Here is a 22,511-nt window from a genome sequence, read left to right as displayed (position 1 = left end):
AGGTGCCTTCTCTGGCCCTCCGATCGTACCATACGCGCTGGCGCCGTTGGGCCGCCTGCATGATCCCACGTGCAGCCTGAGTCAGCTCCTGTAGGTGGTCCTGGAATTTCAGCACATATGGCACAATAGGTATCCCTTCTAGGGTTACCTCCCCTTCCCAGTGTTCTCGCACTAAGTCTAGGGGTCCCCTTACCCGCCTCCCGTATAACAGTTCGAACGGAGCGAACCCCGTGGATTCTTGGGGCACCTCCCGATAGGCAAACAGGAGGTGTGGCAAGAATTTCTCCCAGTCCCTGTAGGTCCTGGTAAAAGTCCCAATGAGTTGTTTTAATGTTCCGTTAAAACATTCACACAACCCTTTGGCTTGCGGGTGGTACGGGGCGCTTCTAATGGACTTTACGCCGCACAGCTTCCACAGTTGGTTGGTCACCTCTGCTGTAAACTGGGTACCCTGGTCCGAGATAATCTACCGGGGAAATCCAACCCGTGAGAAAACCTGGAGCAGGGCGGCCGCCACCGTCTCTGCCAGTATGTTAGGTATCGCAACCGCCTCTGGATACCGTGTGGCATAATCTACCACTGTCAACATATACTTTTTCCCTGATGGACTGGGTTTGGCTAACGGCCCTCTCAGATCGACCGCTACTCGGCTAAATGGCTCCTCCACAATGGGGAGGGGGTGTAGTTTGGCTTTGCAGTGATTTAACCTCTTGCCAATGCCCTGGCAACTGTCACAGGTCTGGCAGTACTGACGAACATCATAGGTTACCCCCGGCCAAAAGAAGTTTTGTGTCAGACGATGCCTGGTGCAACTGACGCTGAGGTGCCCGGCTAAGGGTATGTCATGAGAGATTCGCAGTATCTCCTGCCTATACTTCTTGGGAACTACCAGCTGTTGTTTTATAGTGGGTTTCGTCCCTGTGTGGCGCTGCTCTGTAACCCGGTAGAGGAGTCCCTGATGCCATACAAACTGTTCCCTGTTATAAATGGGTCACCGAGGAGGAAAAAATAAACAACAAGCTAAGTCTCAGAAAACCAGAGAAGTTGGTAACTATGCAGATTGCAGATCCTTGAACTTAACCGCACAACTAGTAGCAGTCGTGGAGCGTTCCTACGATGATCCTAGACGCCACGTCACAACCGGAGAGCTACATAAGCCTAAAGCAGGAAAAGAGGAAAACTAACTGCCCCAGAGCAGACCCCAAAGGAAAGACAGCCCCCAACATGTATTGACGGTGAAACAAGATGAAATTACAAACAAAGGCAGGAAAATAGGCTGAGCAAACGATGGGGCCCGGCTAACTAAAAAGGACAGGAAAGGAAAGACACTGTCTGCAATCTGCCCAAAAAAACCTACAAAAATATTGTCCAACACTTCTGATAGCAAAATTAACCCTGAAGTCACTAGACTTCAAAACCTATATCAGCAGTCTGAAATATTCTGAGACAGAGCAAAAAAGAGGCCAATCTAATAAGGAACAAAAAGCAGATTGGCAAATACTAATTAATAGGAGTGGAAATTCAGCATAGCCTCAGCAGGGGCAGGCTGATTACACAAAAAACTGAATTGACCAACAAGCGCAAGTGTGAACATTAGCAAAAAACAAACTTAACTTGAGAAGACTGGAAGAGAGCTGAAGTCCAGGACCTGAGAAGCAGACTGAATCACCAGCACCCGGATAGGGCGTCAGCTGTCTTATATCCAGTCTGATACTACAGAGATCCAATCGTTATCTTCCTCATCAGGTGGCAGATCACTACCACTTAAACCAACAGCACTACCTCCTGTCACCACCAGAGGGAGAACGGAAGGGGAACTCTCAACTGGTGGAGCAGAAAATGAGTTCATGACAGTACCCCCCCTTGAGGAGGGGTCACCGAAACCTCATCCATTCCACCAGGCCGATCAGGATAGGCCCGGTGAAAAGCACGAACCAATTTATTGGCATGATTATCAGAGGCAGAGACCCAAAAATGATCCTCCTGGCCATAACCCTTCCATTTGACCAAATACTGGAGTCTCCGGCTAACAAAACGAGAATCCAATATTTTCTCTACCTCATATTCCACATTGCCTTTAACCAATACAGGGTCAGGAGGTGCCGCCACAGGAACTACTGGCTCAACAAACCTCTTCAACAGTGACTTGTGAAATACGTTATGGATTTTGAACGTAACTGGAAGAGCCAATCGAAAAGAAACAGGATTAAGAATCTGCAAAATCTTATAAGGTCCAATAAATCTTGGCTTAAATTTTGGAGATGCAACCTTCATAGGAATATTCTTAGACGACAACCAAACCATATCACCCACTTTAATCTGGGGACCAATGGTCCTACGCCGGTTGGAAAAACGCTGGGCCTTTTCCTGAGAGAGTGACAACTTATCCACCACTTGGTCCCATATCTGCTGCATTCTCACAACCACAGTGTCCACACCTGGGCAGGACGAAGATTCCACTTGCCCTGAAGTGAATCGAGGATGAAACCCAAAATTACAGAAAAAGGGTGACATCAAAGTGGCAGAACTAGCTCTATTGTTCAGTGCGAATTCGGCCAAGGGCAAAAATGAGACCCAATCATCTTGATCAGCAGATAAAAAACATCTTAAATAAGACTCCAGGGTCTGGTTTGTTCTCTCAGTCTGCCCATTGGTCTGGGGATGAAACGCGGAGGAGAAGGATAACTGAATTCCCAGATTGGAACAAAAGGCTTTCCAGAATCTGGAAACAAACTGGACCCCTCTATCGGACACAATGTTCTCAGGAATCCCATGTAACCGAACCACCTGTTGTAAAAACAAGGGCACCAACTCAGCGGAAGATGGCAACTTTGGGAGTGGTACAAGATGGACCATCTTCGAAGATCTATCACAAATCACCCAGATAACAGTCATTCTCTGAGAGACAGGAAGATCAGAAATAAAATCCATTGAGATATGGGTCCATGGCCACTTGGGCACCAGCAGGGGCATCAGCAACCCACTAGAACGAGAACAGGGTTTAGACCGAGAACAAGTCCCACAGGACTGTACAAAATTCCTGACATCACGAGAAGGCAGGCCACCAAAACGACCGACTCACCAAATCTCTGGTACCAAAAATACCTGGATGACCAGCCAATGCGGAGCAATGGACTTCAGACATCACTCTCTTTCTCCACTGGTCAGGAACATACAATCTTCCCATAGAACAACGCTCAGGTTTATCCTCCTGAAATTCATCCAGGGCGCGTCTCAAATCGGGCGAAATGGCAGAAAGAACTACCCCCTCACCTAGGATAGTAGTAGGCTCGGTCACATTAAGAGAATCAGCAAAGAAACTCCTAGAAAGGGCGTCTGCCTTAACATTCTTAGTGCCCGGAAGAAAAGAGACCACAAAATTAAAACACGTGAAAAACAAGGCCCATCTAGCCTGTCTAGGATTCAAGCGTTTGGACGACTCCAGATAAGTCAGATTCTTGTGATCAGTGAGGAACACAAATTGATGTCTAGCTCACTCCAGCCAATGTCTCCACTCCTCAAATGCCCATTTCATGGCCGATTCCCCACGTCATAGTTGTGTTCAGATGGGGAAAACTTTCGAGAAAAGAAAGCACAGGGATTCATCTTAGAAGTAACAGGGTTTTTTTGGGACAACACAGCTCCTGCACCAATCTCAGAACCGTCCACCTCCACTTGAAATGGAAGTGAGACATCAGGTTGCCGTAAAACTGGAGCTGAAGTAAATCTCCACTTAAGCTCCTGAAATGCTGAGACAGCTTCAGGAGACCAATTCAGCACATCAGCGCCCTTTTTGGTCAGATCAGTCAGTGGTTTGACAGTACTAGAAAAATTACTTATAAATTTACGATAGAAATTAGAAAAGCCCAAAAACTCCTGGAGGGCCTTCAAAGAAGTAGGCTGAACCCAATCATAAATGGCCTGTACCTTGGCCGGGTCCATTTCAATAGTCGATGGAGACAAGATAAATCCCAAAAATGAAATCCTCTGTACAACAAAGAGGCACTTCGATCCCTTAACAAACAGGGAATTCTCCCTCAAAATCCGGAACACAGTCCGGACATGTTCCACATGGGAATCCCAATCACTAGAAAAGATCAAAATATCATCCAGATAGATGATCAAAAACTTATCCACAAAGTCTCGGAAAATATCATTCATAAAGGACTGGAAGACAGAAGGGGCATTAGTGAGCCCAAAAGGCATCACCAGGTACTCAAAATGTCCCTCCGGAGTATTAAACACCCAGGCATCAACTCAATTGCACAGTCATAACTAGTGTTGAGTGATGCCAGCCGATACTGAAAAATATCGTATCGGAATGGATCGGCCGATCTAAAAAAAGTATCGGGTATCGCCGATTCCGATACCGGAAGTCACATTCAAGTCTATGGGACTTCCGGTATCGGAATAAGAAAAACCCTTTTCTGTCCTTGTACAGCCTCTTGGGGGTGTGTACGGACCTTCCGGGGGTCTGTGCCGACTGCCCGGGGGTCTGTGCGGACTGCCGGGGGTCTGTACCGGCCTGCCGGTGGTCTGTGCCGGCTGACAGGGGTCTGTGCCGACTGCCCGGGGGTCTGTGCCGACTGTCGGGGGTCTGTACCGGCCTGCCGGGGGGCTGTGCCGACTGTCCGGGGGTCTGTGCAGGCTGCGGGGGTCTGTGCAGGCATCGTCCAATGGGACTACAAGTCCCATCGGGCGATGCCTGCTACCATGACGGTGATTGACACATTAGCTAATGATGGGACAGTAGTAGTCCCATCATCCGGCTAATGTGTTGAATGTAAAAAAAAACAAAAAAAAACAACATGCTACATACATACTACGTACATACTACATATATACATACTACATACATACTACATATATACATACTACATACATTCTACATATATACATACATACTACATACATACTACATATATACATACTACATACATACTACATATATACATGCTACATACATACTACACACATACTACATATATACATACTACATACATACTACACACATACTACATATATACATACCACATACATACTACATACATACTACATACATACTACATACATACTACACACATACTACATATATACATACTACATACATACTACATATATACATGCTACATACATACTACATACATACTACACACATACTACATATATACATACTACATACATACTACATACATACATACTACATATATACATACTACATACATACTACATACATACATACTACATACAGTCATATGTAAAAGTTTGGGCACCCCTATTAATGTTAACCTTTTTTCTTTATAACAATTTTGGTTTTTGCAACAGGTATTTCAGTTTCATATATCTAATAACTGATGGACTCAGTTATATTTCTGGATTCAAATGAGGTTTATTGTACTAACAAAAAATGTGCAATCTGCATTTAAACAAAATTTGACCGGTGCAAAAGTATGGGCACCCTTATCATTTTCTTGATTTGAACACTCCTAACTACTTTTTACTGACTTCCTGAAGCACTAAATTGGTTTTGTAACCTCATTGAGCTTTGAACTTCATAGCCAGGTGTATCAAATCATGAGAAAAGGTATTTAAGGTGGCCACTTGCAAGTAGTTCTCCTATTTGATTCTCCTATGAAGAGTGGCATCATGGGCTCCTCAAAACAACTCTCAAATGATCTGAAAACAAAGATTATTCAACACAGCTTTTCAGGGGAAGGATACAAAAAGTTGTCTCAGAGATTTAACTTGTCAGTTTCCACTGTGAGGAACATAGTTAGGAAATGGAAGAACACAGGTACAGTTCTTGTTAAGCCCAGAAGTGGCCAAGAAAAATATCAGAAAGGCAGAGAAGAAGAATGGTGAGAACAGTCAAGGACAATCCACAGACCACCTCCAAAGACCGGCAGCATCATCTTGCTGCAGATGGTGTCACTGTGCATCGGTCAACAATACAGCGCATGCATAACGCCTTTTTGTATGACCAAACAACTCAATCTTTGTTTCATCAGTTCACAGGACCTTCTTCCAAAATGTAACTGGCTTGTCCAAATGTGCTTTTGCAGACCTCAGGCGACTCTGCTTGTGGCGTGCTTGCAGAAACGGCTTCTTTTGCATCACTCTCCCATACAGCTTCTCCTTGTGCAAAGTGCGCTGTATTGTTGACCGATGCACAGTGACACCATCTGCAGCAAGATGATGCTGCCGGTCTTTGGAGGTGGTCTGTGGATTGCCCTTGACTGTTCTCACCATTCTTCTTCTCTGCCTTTCTGATAGTTTTCTTGGCCTGCCACTTCTGGGCTTAACAAGAACTGTACCTGTGTTCTTCCATTTCCTTACTATGCTCCTCACAGTGGAAACTGACAGGTTAAATCTCTGAGACAACTTTTTGTATCCTTCCCCTGAAAAGCTATGTTGAATAATCTTTGTTTTCAGATCATTTGAGAGTTGTTTTGAGGAGCCCATGATGCCACTCTTCATAGGAGAATCTAATAGGAGAACTACTTGCAAGTGGCCACCTTAAATACCTTTCCTCATGATTTGATACACCTGGCTATGAAGTTCAAAGCTCAATGAGGTTACAAAACCAATTTAGTGCTTCAGGAAGTCAGTAAAAAGTAGTTAGGAGTGTTCAAATCAAGAAAATGATAAGGGTGCCCATACTTTTGCACCGGTCAAATTTTGTTTAAATGCAGATTGCACATTATCTGTTCGTACAATAAACCTCATTTCAATCCAGAAATATAACTGAGTCCATCAGTTATTAGATATATGAAACTGAAATAGCTGTTGCAACAACCAAAATTGTTATAAAGAAAAAAGGTTAACATTAATAGGGGTGCCCAAACTTTAACATATGACTGTATATACATGCTACATACATACATACATACATACTACATATATACATACTACATACATACTACATATGTACTGTGAGAATCATGTGGGAATAGTGGATGAGGGCAGGTATATCTCGCCCAGATTCCTTTCCTATGTGGCCTAGTCTGGTCAGTATCGCACATGCTTACTAATGAATAATGGGAGGTGGATATAAAAGGATGCCAGGTGGTTGTGTGAGTGTCTCAGCCTGGGAACACAGAGAGCCTGTCTGTGAGAGACACACGTGAGTGGAAGCAGTGCCCACTGCAACTGTGGTTTGGCTGGACGGGAGAAGCCCGCCAGTTGGTAGTTAGGTTGTCCATTGTTTAGTTAGTGCCGGACAGGCAAGGATTTGTTTTATGTTTTATTTCCTTTTGCATTGCTTTCACCGTTAATAAACCTGACCCAGTGTCAGTTATACACGAATCCCAGCTCTGCGCCTGAGTTTCATGCTGAATGCACGTGACCTTTGACCCCAGCAAAGCCGACCCCGGAGTGTTTTATCACATTGTGGTGGAGAACGCGGGCATCACGTTGCAAGCATGAGCATGGAGGACGTGGTGAAAGCGCTGGTACAGTCCACCGCCGTCCAGCAAGAAGCTAATCGGGTTATGATGGCCCAGCTGAAGGAGTTGGTGGACATGACAGTTACCGATCGTTCGCTTCTCCAGCAGGTGGCGCAGCGCTTGGCAAGCTTACCTGAGGTTAACCTGGAAGCCGAGTCGAGAGTGATTCACGTGAGTCGGTACTGGCAGAAAATGACGACCGAAGATGACGTCGAGGCATACCTGACCACGTAAGAACGGACGGCGGTGCAAGAAAAATGGCCGAAGGCACGATGGGCCGGCCTGATTGCCCCGTTTCTTTCCGGTGAGGCCCAAAAGGCTTATTATGACTTAGAGCCTGAAGCCGCGCAGGACTTTGACAAATTGAAAGCCGAGATCTTGGCCCGGCTGGGAGTGACGACCGCTGTCCGTGCACAGAGAGTGCATCAATGGACTTATCAGCCGGATAAACCACCGCGGTCACAGATGTTCGACCTGATCCACATGACGAAGAAGTGGCTACAACCCGAGGTGTTGACAGCGCCAGAGATAATCCAGAGAGTCGTCATGGACAAGTACCTGAGAGCTCTACCGCCAGCCCTGAGGAAGTGGGTAAGCCATGGAAATCCTACGACGGCAGATCAACTGGTGGATCTGGTTGAACGTTACTCCGTGGCGGAAGGAGTCCGAGACGACGCTACCCCACCTCGTTCTTCATCATCTCCACGTGGAACCGGTAAGACTGTTCCAGGGAGTAGGGGAGATGGAAAAATCCCTAAGACAGTGGGGGAGGAAAACGGGACTGCCCGCACTGCGAGGCCGAGAGTAACGAACTATGGTTTAAGCAAGGGGCCCGTTAGGTGTTTCCGCTGCCAAGAGATGGGACATATTGCTGCGAACTGTCCGGTCACTACTGAACCCATGCAGTGCGACGTCACAGACTCTAAAAACCGCATGTCTATGGTTGCACGGGTAGTGAGTGTGAATGCCGGTCAAAAGGATGTGGAAAAACACTTGTGTGATTTAACTGTTGATGGTAAAAATGTGGTGGCATTGTTAGACTCGGGAAGTGTGGTGACTCTGGTGAAGGCCAGTCTGGTGTCAGCCCCGACTGGACCATCAGACAAATTTTCTGTAACGTGTGTGCATGGAGACACCTGTTCGTACCTCACCACGGTCATATGCATTACTACTTCCTAAGGGTCTGTGCAACATAAAGTGGGACTCGTCCCGGCGTTATTGCATGATGTTATCCTGGGCCGGGATTTTCCCCACTTCTGGCAATTGTGGGAGAGTCAGTTGATGCCCTCGGGTAATAGTGTACATGATTCTTCTCCCAGGGCGCGTGTGGGTCCCGAACCCCTGGAAGAGGTCTCCCCGGAAGACTCTGGGGAAGAGTCTGCGGGAAATGACCTGCAGTTCCCGTTTTCAGTCATGGCGGGTGATACGGAGGAGACCGGGGAAGAGGAGGAGGCCGACAGCCGTCCACCTCCCCGTTTGCCGGATTTGGAAGTTCAGAAAGATGACTTCCAAAGCGAGCAAATAAAGGATCCTACCCTTTCTCAGGCTAGGACAAATGTAAAAGTGATAAATGGGGTACCCGTAGAACCTGGCTCTAGGCTGGCATATCCTTACATGGTTCTGGAGAATGATTTACTCTATCAGATAGAGAAAAAGGGGGAAGATACGGTGCAACTATTAGTCGTGCCAAAACCCTACCGGCGGCAGGTGCTGGACCTGGCCCACGGACATGTGATGGGAGGTCACCTGGGAGTCCAGAAAACCACCGAAAGGATATTACACTGTTTTGTTTGGCCAGGCATGCATCACGATATTCGTGTATATTGTGAGTCTTGTCCTGACTGCCAAGCCTCTGCACCTAAGCCCCGGTTCTGTAGCCCTTTGGTACCCCTACCTATTATTGAAGTCCCGTTTGAGAGGATTGGGATGGATTTAGTTGGGCCCCTTCCACGGTCTGCACGTAGACACCAACATATCCTGGTCATCTTGGATTATGCCGCTTGTTACCCGGAGGCCATCCCTTTGCGTAACACGGCCACCAAGACGATTGCCAAGGAACTGGTGCATGTGTTTAGTCGGGTCGGTATACCAAAACAGATACTCACCGACCAGGGGACCCCCTTTATGTCCAGGATAATGAAGGAGCTCTGCCGATTGTTACAAATCGAACCGTTACGCACATCCGTGTATCATCCTCAAACAGACGGGTTGGTTGAACGGTTCAATAAAACTCTGAAGCAGATGCTGAGAAAGGTGATAGACAAGGATGGGAAGAACTCGGACTATTTACTTCTGTATTTGCTTTTTGCCATCAGGGAAGTACCCCAGTCTTCCACGGGATTCTCGCCTTTCGAGTTATTGTACGCCCGACGTCCTCGCGGACTGTTAGACGTTGCAAAAGAAACCTGGGAGGGTCAGGTCACTCCGTTTAAAACGGTGATAGATCACGTCACACAAATGCAGGACCGTATTGCGGCTGTTATGCCTATCGTCAAAGAACACATGATACAGGCTCAAGGAGCCCAAAAAAGAATCTATGATAGGGGCGCCAAGATCCGTACGTTTGCACCCGGAGATAGGGTGTTGATCCTGGTCCCCACGGTGGACAGTAAGTTCCTGGCAAAGTGGCAGGGCCCCTTTGAGATCAAGGAAAGAGTTGGTGAAGTAAACTACAAAGTATACCAGGCAGGTAAACGGAAACCTGAACAGATTTATCATGTAAATCTGATAAAGCCCTGGAAGGATCGGTCTGCCTTGTCCGCGGAGCTGGCCCGTCCTGTCTGCTCGCATACCGTACCGGAGGTACGGGTTGCAGAGACTCTCTCGGAGCAGCAAAAGACAGAGGTCAGGCAGTTTCTACTTCACAACCAAAAGTTTTTCTCAGAAAAACCCGGGCAGACTATGCTAATGAAACATGACATCCTAACGGAACCTGGTGTCACAGTTCACGTAAAGCCCTACCGAATCCCGGAAGCGCGCCGTGAAGCCGTTTCCCGAGAAGTGAAGGCAATGTTAGAGTTAGGAGTCATTGAGGAATCGCACAGTGCGTGGTCCAGCCCGATTGTGCTAATTCCTAAACCGGACGGCACCATCCGGTTCTGCAATGACTTCAGGAAACTGAATACGGTCTCAAAATTTGATGCCTACCCTATGCCCCGGGTCGACGAGTTAATAGATCGGTTAGGAAAAGCCCGGTATATTACGACCCTAGATCTAACAAAGGGGTATTGGCAGATCCCTCTGGCGGAGGCTGCCAGAGAAAAGACGGCATTTGCCACACCGGAAGGTTTATTTCAGTATGTGTATATGCCGTTTGGACTGCACGGAGCACCGGCGACCTTCCAGAGACTGATGGATCGAGTCTTGAGGCCACATAGGCAGTACGCTTCGGCCTATTTGGATGACATTGTCATTTACAGCTTGGACTGGGAGACTCATCTCCAGAAAGTACAAGCTGTGATTGACGACCTGTGGGAGGCAGGTCTAACCGCGAACCCCAAGAAATGTCACATCGGGCTAGAAGAAGCCCGGTATTTGGGGTATGTAATTGGGAGGGGTGTTGTTAAACCCCAGGTTGATAAGATTCAGGCGGTTCAGGACTGGCCACAACCTGTCAACAAGAAGCAGGTGCAAGCCTTCCTGGGGATCGCCGGCTATTATCGCCGGTTCATACCCAATTTTGCAGCCATCGCTACCCCCCTGACGGATCTTACAAAAGGGAAAGACTCCGTCATGATTAAATGGAGTTTAGCGGCTGGAGAAGCCTTCCATAGCCTAAAACGGGCACTTTGCTCTCAGCCCGTACTGGTGACTCCGGACTTCTGCAGCGAGTTTGTGGTACAAACGGATGCCTCTGATACCGGTATCGGGGCCGTACTCTCACAAGTGAGGGACGGAGTGGAACACCCAGTCCTCTATCTCAGCAGGAAGCTGAATAAACACGAGCAAAGGTATGCAGTCGTAGAAAAAGAGTGCCTCGCCATTAAGTGGGCTCTAGAGGCCCTCAAATATTACCTGATGGGCCAAAAGTTCAGGCTGATCACTGACCATGCCCCTCTCAAGTGGATGCACTTGAACAAGGAACGGAATAGCCGGGTGACCCGGTGGTTCCTTGCCCTGCAGGCCTACACGTTTACGGTGGAGCACCGCCCAGGGGTAGAGATGGGAATGCAGATGCCCTGTCCCGAGTGCACTGTTTGGCGGGTGTCATTGCTCGACCGGAGTGGTCTGAGCAGAGGGGGGGGATATGTGAGAATCATGTGGGAATAGTGGATGAGTGCAGGTATATCTCGCCCAGATTCCTTTCCTATGCCTAGTCTGGTCAGTATCGCACCTGCTTGCTAATGAATAATGGGAGGTGGATATAAAAGGATGTCAGGTGGTTGTGTGAGTGTCTCAGCCTGGGAACACAGAGAGCCTGTCTGTGTGAGAGACACACGTGAGTGAGAGCAGTGCCCACTGCAACTGTGGTTTGGCTGGACGGGAGAAGCCCGCCAGTTGGTAGTTAGGTTGTCCATTGTTTAGTTAGTGCCGGACAGGCAAGGATTTGTTTTATGTTTTATTTCCTTTTGCATTGCTTTCACCATTAATAAACCTGACCCAGTGTCAGTTATACACGAATCCCAGCTCTGCGCCTGAGTTTCATACTGAACGCACGTGACCTTTGACCCCAGCAAAGGCGATCCCGGAGTGTTTTATCACAGTACATACTACATACATACTACATATATACTACATTCATACAACATACATATATACTACATACATACAACATACATATTACATACAACATACATACATAGTACATACATACTACATACATGCTACATATATACTACATTCATACAACATACATATATACTACAAACATGCTACATATATACTACATTCATACTACATACATACTACATACTTACAACATGCCACAGACATACAACATGCATACTACATACAATAAATTCATACAATACATACATCTAGACATACAGTACATACAAAATAGAGTACATACTCACCAATACTTGTCACTTTGATCCCCGAAGCCACTGTCATCTAAGGAAAAATATGAAAATAACAAACCACCAAATACTCCCTGATCCGCAGAAATCCACCAGTGAGTGTCCCACGCCGATCTTCCATGGAGAGCAGCAGCATCAGCTGATGTGAACGCTCTCTACGGGGCTCAGGAATCCAATGTCGGGAGGTAGGTATCCTTCCGCACTGTATTCCTCCGCCACTGTAAAAAAATTGTCCCTGGTCTCACTTTATGGCAAATGCTGTGTTGGAACTTTTTCACACAGCAATGCCAAAAGTGAGACTAGGGACTATTTTTTTACAGTGGTGGAGGAATACAGTGCGGAAGGATACCTACCTCCCGACACTGGATTCCTTGAGCCCCTAGAGAGCGGTCGCATCAGCTGATGCTGCTGCTCTCCACGGGAGATCGGCGTGGGACACGCGTGGATTTCTGCGGATCAGGGAGTATATGGCTTGTTTGTTATTTTCATATTTTTCCTTAGATGACACTGGCTTCGGGGAACAATGTGACAAGTTATGGTGAGTATGTACTCTATGTTATGTGTACTGTATGTCTATGTATGTATTGTATGAATGTATGAATCTACTGTATGTAGTATGCATGTATTGTATGAATGTATGTATGTTGTATGTATGCAGTATGTAGTATGTATGTATATTGTATGTCTGTAGCATGTTGTATGTATGTAGTATGTATGTAGCATGTATGTAGTATATATGTAGCATGTATGTAGTATCTATGTATGTTGCATGAATGTAGTATATATGTAGCATGTATGTAGTATGTATGTAGTATGTATGTTGTATGCAGTATGTATGTTGTATGAATGTTGTATATATGAAGCATGTATGTATGTTGTATGAATGTAGTATATATGTAGTATGTAGTATGTATGTATGTTGTATGAATGTAGTATGTATGTAGTATGTTGTATGTAGTATATATGTAGTATTTATGTATGTAGCATGTATGTAGCATGTATGTAGTATATATGTAGTATATATGTATGTAGTATGTATGTAGTATGAATTTAGCATGAATGTAGTATGTATGTAGTATCTATGTATGTTGCATGAATGTAGTATATATGTAGCATGTATGTAGTATGTATGTAGTATGTATGTATGTTGTATGCAGTATGTATGTTGTATGAATGTTGTATATATGAAGCATGTATGTATGTTGTATGAATGTAGTATATATGTAGTATGTAGTATGTATGTATGTTGTATGAATGTAGTATGTATGTAGTATGTTGTATGTATGTATGTTGTATGTAGTATATATGTAGTATATATGTATGTAGCATGTATGTAGCATGTATGTAGCATGTATGTAGCATGTATGTAGTATATATGTAGTATATATGTATGTAGTATGTATGTAGTATGAATTTAGCATGAATGTAGTATGTATGTAGTATGTATATATGTAGTATGTATGTAGCATGTATGTATGCTTTATGAATGTAGTATAGAATCATAGAATCGTAGAGTTGGAAGGGACCTCCTGGGCCATCTGGTCCAACCCCCTGCTCAAAGCAGGATTCGCTAAATCATCCCAGTCAGATGTCTGTCCAGCCTCTGTTTGAAGACATCCATTGAAGGAGAACTCACCACTTCTCGTGGCAGCTTGTTCCACTCATTGATCACTAGTATGTAGTATGTATGTAGTATGTATATATGTAGTATGTATGTAGCATGTATGTAGTATGTATGTATGCAGTATGTATGTTGTATGTATGTAGTATGTATGTATGTAGTAAAAAAAAATGTTTATAAAATGGAAAGAGGGAGGCATATCTAAAGAAGAATATAATGCTGTCTGCAGAACCTGCAGGGCACAAATCAGATTAGCTAAAGCTGAAAATAAATTGAGGCTTGCAAGAGATGTCAAAAGCAATAATAAAGGATTTTGGGGATATGTCAAAAGTTAAAGAAAAGTCAAAGATGCTATAGGATTTTTACAGGATGAAAATGATGAAATGGTAAGACAGGATTTTGAGAAGGCTGAACTTTTAAATTCCTATTTTGCATCTGTTTTCTCTCAGAAAGGAAATGTAGCTGTTCTTCACTGTCCTATTAAGGGAATAGAAGAATCCAGGATATCTATAAACAGAAAGATAGTGAGGAAACACTTAGCTAACCTAAATGAATTCAAGTCTCCAGGTCCAGATGAATTACACCCCAGAGTACTGAAGGAGATAGCAGAAGAAATTTTTGAACCCCTCTCCATAATCTTTGAAAATTGTTGGAGAACAGGAGAAGTGCCAGAAGACTGGAGAAGAGCAAATGTTGTTCCTATCTTCAAAAAGGGGAAGAAGGTGGACCCAGGCAACTATAGGCCGGTGAGTCTGAGTTCTATACCAGGAAAGATCTTTGAACAAATTATTAAACAACATGTCTGTCAGTACCTGGATAAGAATGAAGTGATTAAACAGAGTCCGCATGGGTTTGTAACTAATAAGTCATGTCAGACTAACTTAATTTCCTTCTATGACGGAATCACTGATTGGGTGGATCAAGGAAATGCTGTAGATATAGTATATCTTGACTTCAGCAAAGCATTTGACAAAGTCTCTCATACAATCCTTATTGAAAAAATGACTAAGTATGGTATGGACAAGGCAACTGTTAGGTGGATTCATAGCTGGCTTAGTGATCGGACCCAAAGAGTGGTCGTAAATGGCTGCACATCCAGTTGGAAGAATGTCTCAAGTGGGGTACCACAGGGCTCTGTCCTGGGCCCTGTATTGTTCAACATCTTTATCAACGATTTAGATGAAGGAATTGAGGGTGAACTGATTAAATTTGCTGATGACACAAAGCTAGGAGGGATAGCTAATACTAGAGAAGAGAGAGAGAGGATTCAAAAAGATTTAAATAAACTGGAGAAGTGGGCAGCAACTAACAGAATGGTTTTTAACAGGGAGAAATGCAAAGTACTACATCTGGGCAATAAAAATGAAAAAAGCATATATAGAATGGGAGGAATAGGGCTAAGTGACAGCACATGTGAAAAAGACTTGGGTATACTAATAGATCACAGACTGAATATGAGTCAACAGTGTGATGCAGCAGCAAAAAAGGCAAATGCAATTCTAGGATGTATTAACAGAAGCATACAGTCTAGATCACGTGAAGTCATTATTTCCCTCTACTCCTCTTTGGTCAGACCTCATCTGGAATATTGTGTCCAGTTTTGGGCACCACATTTTAAAAAAGACATCAACAAACTGGAGCAAGTTCAGAAAAGAGCGACCAAAATGGTGACCGGTCTGCAAACCCTGTCTTATGAGGAAAGGTTGCAGGATTTGGGAATGTTTAGTTTGCAAAAGACTGAGAGGAGACTTAATAGCTGTCTACAAATATCTAAAGGGCTGTCACATTGTAGAAGGATCAACTTTATTCTCATTTGCACAAGGAAAGACTAGAAGCAATGGGATGAAACTGAATGGGAGGAGACACAGATTAGATATTAGAAAAAACTTTTTGACAGTTAGAGTGATCAATGAGTGGAACAGGCTGCCACGAGAAGTGGTGAGTTCTCCTTCAATGGAAGTCTTCAAACAGAGGCTGGACAGACATCTGACTGGGATGATTTAGCGAATCCTGCTTTGAGCAGGGGGTTGGACCAGATGGCCCAGGAGGTCCCTTCAAACTCTACGATTCTATGAGATTTCACCCCAGGTCCTTCACTACCTGTCCTCCTCTGCTGAGCTCCGCCTCCTGGTCACATGATGTGACGTCACCCCAGGTCCTTCAGCTGGTGCAGGCCGGGGTGCGGGCTGTGAGGTGTCAGCCGCTGTACACACAGGATATATCGCCCGTTCTCTGTCAGGTAAGAGGCTGCGGAGATTGTGGGGTCAGAGCGGGGGCTGCGGCACATAGTAGCTGTGTGCACACGTGAAGAGCTTGTGTGGAGCTTTGTGGTGCAGCTCCTGGCCGGGCAGACGCACTGTGAGCTCCGCGCCTTTTTGTTGCAGATTCTTCGTCAGTCCCTGCGGTCGTCTGTTGTAATCCTGCTGTGGGTGACACCGCGTCTCCTCCGCAGATCACTATCCGGAATGGGCAGCGCATGTCCGCAGCCGGTGACTCCTGTGTGGTCGCTGCACCGTGCGGGATCACGGCCGATACATAGTACGATGGCTCCACAAGATAAAATGCTGCTGTCTGCAGAGAGGCGCCTCATGTCCAGGAGAGCTGTGTGCGCCTGTAACGTGGACACTGCGGGTCAGACACAGCACAAAACGCAGCGTCCAACCCGCAGCGCTTACTGATCATGAGCACATACCCTGACAGGCTGCAGCTCGTAATCCAGCACCGCAGAGAGTGTACGCAGCGTCCAACCCGCAGCGCTTACTGATCATGAGCACATACCCTGACAGACTGCAGCTCGTAATCCAGCACCGCAGAGAGTGTACGCAGCGTCCGACCCGCAGCGCTTACTGATCATGAGCACATACCCTGACAGGCTGCAGCTCGTAATCCAGCACCGCAGAGAGTGTACGCAGCGTCCGACCCGCAGCGCTTACTGATCATGAGCACATACCCTGACAGGCTGCAGCTCGTAATCCAGCACCGCAGAGAGTGTACGCAGCGTCCAACCCGCAGCACTTACTGATCATGAGCACATACCCTGACAGACTGCAGCTCGTAATCCAGCACCGCAGAGAGTGTACGCAGCGTCCGACCCGCAGCGCTTACTGATCATGAGCACATACCCTGACAGGCTGCAGCTCGTAATCCAGCACCGCAGAGAGTGTACGCAGCGTCCAACCCGCAGCGCTTACTGATCATGAGCACATACCCTGACAGACTGCAGCTCGTAATCCAGCACCGCAGAGAGAGTACGCAGCGTCCGACCCGCAGCACTTACTGATCATGAGCACATACCCTGACAGGCTGCAGCTCGTAGTCCAGCACCGCAGAGAGAGTACGGAGCGTCCAACCCGCAGCGCTTACTGATCATGAGCACATACCCTGACAGACTGCAGCTCGTAGTCCAGCACCGCAGAGAGAGTACGGAGCGTCCAACCCGCAGCGCTTACTGATCATGAGCACATACCCTGACAGACTGCAGCTCGTAATCCAGCACCGCAGAGAGAGTACGCAGCGTCCAACCCGCAGCGCTTACTGATCATGAGCACATACCCTGACAGGCTGCAGCTCGTAATCCAGCACCGCAGAGAGAGTACGGAGCGTCCAACCCGCAGCGCTTACTGATCATGAGCACATACCCTGACAGACTGCAGCTCGTAATCCAGCACCGCAGAGAGAGTACGCAGCGTCCAACCCGCAGCGCTTAGTGATCATGAGCACATACCCTGACAGACTGCAGCTCGTAATCCAGCACCGCAGAGAGAGTACGCAGCGTCCAACCCGCAGCGCTTAGTGATCATGAGCACATACCCTGACAGGCTGCAGCTCGTAATCCAGCACCGCAGAGAGAGTACGCAGCGTCCAACCCGCAGCGCTTACTGATCATGAGCACATACCCTGACAGACTGCAGCTCGTAATCCAGCACCGCAGAGAGAGTACGCAGCGTCCAACCCGCAGCGCTTACTGATCATGAGCACATACCCTGACAGGCTGCAGCTCGTAATCCAGCACCACAGAGAGTGTACGCAGCGTCCAACCCGCAGCGCTTACTGATCATGAGCACATACCATGACAGGCTGCAGCTCGTAATCCAGCACCGCAGAGAGTGTACGCAGCGTCCAACCCGCAGCGCTTACTGATCATGAGCACATACCATGACAGGCTGCAGCTCGTAATCCAGCACCACAGAGAGTGTACGCAGCGTCCAACCCGCAGCGCTTACTGATCATGAGCACATACCCTGACAGGCTGCAGCTCGTAATCCAGCACCGCAGAGAGTGTACGCAGCGTCCAACCCGCAGCGCTTACTGATCATGAGCACATACCCTGACAGGCTGCAGCTCGTAATCCAGCACCACAGAGAGTGTACGCAGCGTCCGACCCGCAGCGCTTACTGATCATGAGCACATACCCTGACAGGCTGCAGCTCGTAATCCAGCACCGCAGAGAGAGTACGGAGCGTCCAACCCGCAGCGCTTACTGATCATGAGCACATACCCTGACAGGCTGCAGCTCGTAATCCAGCACCACAGAGAGTGTACGCAGCGTCCAACCCGCAGCGCTTACTGATCATGAGCACATACCCTGACAGGCTGCAGCTCGTAATCCAGCACCACAGAGAGTGTACGCAGCGTCCAACCCGCAGCGCTTACTGATCATGAGCACATACCCTGACAGGCTGCAGCTCGTAATCCAGCACCACAGAGAGTGTACGCAGCGTCCGACCCGCAGCGCTTACTGATCATGAGCACATACCCTGACAGGCTGCAGCTCGTAATCCAGCACCGCAGAGAGAGTACGGAGCGTCCAACCCGCAGCGCTTACTGATCATGAGCACATACCCTGACAGGCTGCAGCTCGTAGTCCAGCACCGCAGAGAGAGTACGGAGCGTCCAACCCGCAGCGCTTACTGATCATGAGCACATACCCTGACAGACTGCAGCTCGTAGTCCAGCACCGCAGAGAGAGTACGGAGCGTCCAACCCGCAGCGCTTACTGATCATGAGCACATACCCTGACAGACTGCAGCTCGTAATCCAGCACCGCAGAGAGTGTACTCAGCGTCCAACCCGCAGCGCTTACTGATCATGAGCACATACCCTGACAGGCTGCAGCTCGTAGTCCAGCACCGCAGAGAGAGTACGGAGCGTCCAACCCGCAGCGCTTACTGATCATGAGCACATACCCTGACAGGCTGCAGCTCGTAATCCAGCACCACAGAGAGTGTACGCAGCGTCCGACCCGCAGCGCTTACTGATCATGAGCACATACCCTGACAGGCTGCAGCTCGTAGTCCAGCACCGCAGAGAGAGTACGGAGCGTCCAACCCGCAGCGCTTACTGATCATGAGCACATACCCTGACAGGCTGCAGCTCGTAATCCAGCACCACAGAGAGTGTACGCAGCGTCCAACCCGCAGCGCTTACTGATCATGAGCACATACCCTGACAGACTGCAGCTCGTAATCCAGCACAGCAGAGAGTGTACGCAGCGTCCGACCCGCAGCGCTTACTGATCATGGGCACATACCCTGACAGACTGCAGCTCGTAATCCAGCACAGCAGAGAGTGTACGCAGCGTCCGACCCGCAGCGCTTACTGATCATGAGCACATACCCTGACAGACTGCAGCTCGTAATCCAGCCCCGCAGAGAGTGTACGCAGCGTCCAACCCGCAGCACTTACTGATCATGAGCACATACCCTGACAGACTGCAGCTCGTAATCCAGCACCGCAGAGAGTGTACGCAGCGTCCGACCCGCAGCACTTACTGATCATGAGCACATACCCTGACAGACTGCAGCGTGTAATCCAGCACCGCAGAGAGTGTACGCAGCGTCCAACCCGCAGCGCTTACTGATCATGAGCACATACCCTGACAGACTGCAGCTCGTAATCCAACCCCGCAGAGAGTGTACGCAGCGTCCGACCCGCAGCACTTACTGATCATGAGCACATACCCTGACAGACTGCAGCGTGTAATCCAGCACCGCAGAGAGTGTACGCAGCGTCCGACCCGCAGCGCTTACTGATCATGAGCACATACCCTGACAGGCTGCAGCTCGTAATCCAGCACCGCAGAGAGTGTACGCAGCGTCCGACCCGCAGCGCTTACTGATCATGAGCACATACCCTGACAGGCTGCAGCTCGTAATCCAGCACAGCGGAGAGTGTACGCAGCGTCCAACCCGCAGCGCTTACTGATCATGAGCACATACCCTGACAGGCTGCAGCTCGTAATCCAGCACAGCGGAGAGTGAACGCAGCGTCCAACCCGCAGCGCTTACTGATCATGAGCACATACCCTGACAGACTGCAGCTCGTAATCCAGCCCCGCAGAGAGTGTACGCAGCGTCCGACCCGCAGCACTTACTGATCATGAGCACATACCCTGACAGGCTGCAGCTCGTAATCCAGCACCGCAGAGAGTGTACGCAGCGTCCGACCCGCAGCGCTTACTGATCATGAGCACATACCCTGACAGGCTGCAGCTCGTAATCCAGCACAGCGGAGAGTGAACGCAGCGTCCAACCCGCAGCACTTACTGATCATGAGCACATACCCTGACAGACTGCAGCGTGTAATCCAGCACCGCAGAGAGTGTACGCAGCGTCCGACCCGCAGCGCTTACTGATCATGAGCACATACCCTGACAGGCTGCAGCTCGTAATCCAGCACAGCAGAGAGTGTACGCAGCGTCCAACCCGCAGCGCTTACTGATCATGAGCACATACCCTGACAGGCTGCAGCTCGTAATCCAGCACAGCGGAGAGTGTACGCAGCGTCCAACCCGCAGCACTTACTGATCATGAGCACATACCCTGACAGGCTGCAGCTCGTAATCCAGCACAGCAGAGAGTGTACGCAGCGTCCAACCCGCAGCGCTTACTGATCATGAGCACATACCCTGACAGACTGCAGCTCGTAATCCAGCACAGCAGAGAGTGTACGCAGCGTCCAACCCGCAGCGCTTACTGATCATGAGCACATACCCTGACAGACTGCAGCTCGTAATCCAGCACCGCAGAGAGTGTACGCAGCGTCCGACCCGCAGCGCTTACTGATCATGAGCACATACCCTGACAGGCTGCAGCTCGTAATCCAGCACAGCAGAGAGTGTACGCAGCGTCCAACCCGCAGCGCTTACTGATCATGAGCACATACCCTGACAGACTGCAGCTCGTAATCCAGCACCGCAGAGAGTGTACGCAGCGTCCGACCCGCAGCGCTTACTGATCATGAGCACATACCCTGACAGGCTGCAGCTCGTAATCCAGCACAGCAGAGAGTGTACGCAGCGTCCAACCCGCAGCGCTTACTGATCATGAGCACATACCCTGACAGGCTGCAGCTCGTAATCCAGCACAGCGGAGAGTGTACGCAGCGTCCAACCCGCAGCGCTTACTGATCATGAGCACATACCCTGACAGGCTGCAGCTCGTAATCCAGCACCGCAGAGAGAGTACGCAGCGTCCAACCCGCAGCGCTTACTGATCATGAGCACATACCCTGACAGGCTGCAGCTCGTAATCCAGCACCGCAGAGAGTGTACGCAGCGTCCAACCCGCAGCGCTTACTGATCATGAGCACATACCCTGACAGACTGCAGCGTGTAATCCAGCACCGCAGAGAGAGTACGCAGCGTCCAACCCGCAGCGCTTACTGATCATGAGCACATACCCTGACAGGCTGCAGCTCGTAATCCAGCACCGCAGAGAGTGTACGCAGCGTCCAACCCGCAGCGCTTACTGATCATGAGCACATACCCTGACAGGCTGCAGCTCGTAATCCAGCACCGCAGAGAGAGTACGCAGCGTCCAACCCGCAGCGCTTACTGATCATGAGCACATACCCTGACAGGCTGCAGCGTGTAATCCAGCACCGCAGAGAGAGTACGCAGCGTCCAACCCGCAGCGCTTACTGATCATGAGCACATACCCTGACAGGCTGCAGCTCGTAATCCAGCACCGCAGAGAGTGTACGCAGCGTCCAACCCGCAGCGCTTACTGATCATGAGCACATACCCTGACAGGCTGCAGCTCGTAATCCAGCACCGCAGAGAGAGTACGCAGCGTCCAACCCGCAGCGCTTACTGATCATGAGCACATACCCTGACAGGCTGCAGCTCGTAATCCAGCACCGCAGAGAGAGTACGCAGCGTCCAACCCGCAGCGCTTACTGATCATGAGCACATACCCTGACAGGCTGCAGCTCGTAATCCAGCACCGCAGAGAGAGTACGCAGCGTCCAACCCGCAGCGCTTACTGATCATGAGCACATACCCTGACAGACTGCAGCGTGTAATCCAGCACCGCAGAGAGAGTACGCAGCGTCCAACCCGCAGCGCTTACTGATCATGAGCACATACCCTGACAGGCTGCAGCTCGTAATCCAGCACCGCAGAGAGAGTACGCAGCGTCCAACCCG

The 22,511-nt window shown here is 48.5% G+C and overlaps 1 protein-coding gene across 2 annotated transcripts in view; it reads left to right on the top strand.

Moving 5' to 3' along the window:
* Positions 1–16,140: 16,140 nt before the first annotated feature.
* Positions 16,141–22,511, top strand: part of LOC141076752 (uncharacterized) — a 108,850-nt gene continuing 102,479 nt past the window's right edge. The window contains exon 1 of one of the 2 annotated variants that reach the window (XM_073564041.1): positions 16,141–16,323. In XM_073564041.1, coding sequence (XP_073420142.1) covers positions 16,156–16,323 — 168 coding nt within the window. In that variant the 5' untranslated portion in view covers positions 16,141–16,155. The remainder of the gene's footprint in view (positions 16,324–22,511) is intronic. The other variant, XM_073564040.1, reaches the window with a different exon arrangement.

Source organism: Dendrobates tinctorius, unplaced genomic scaffold, assembly GCF_039654945.1.
Source record: "Dendrobates tinctorius isolate UK_male_01 unplaced genomic scaffold, ASM3965494v1 ptg000423l, whole genome shotgun sequence".
NCBI classification, from domain to species: domain Eukaryota; kingdom Metazoa; phylum Chordata; class Amphibia; order Anura; family Dendrobatidae; genus Dendrobates; species Dendrobates tinctorius.
This window is presented reverse-complemented; position numbering and strand designations above follow the sequence as displayed.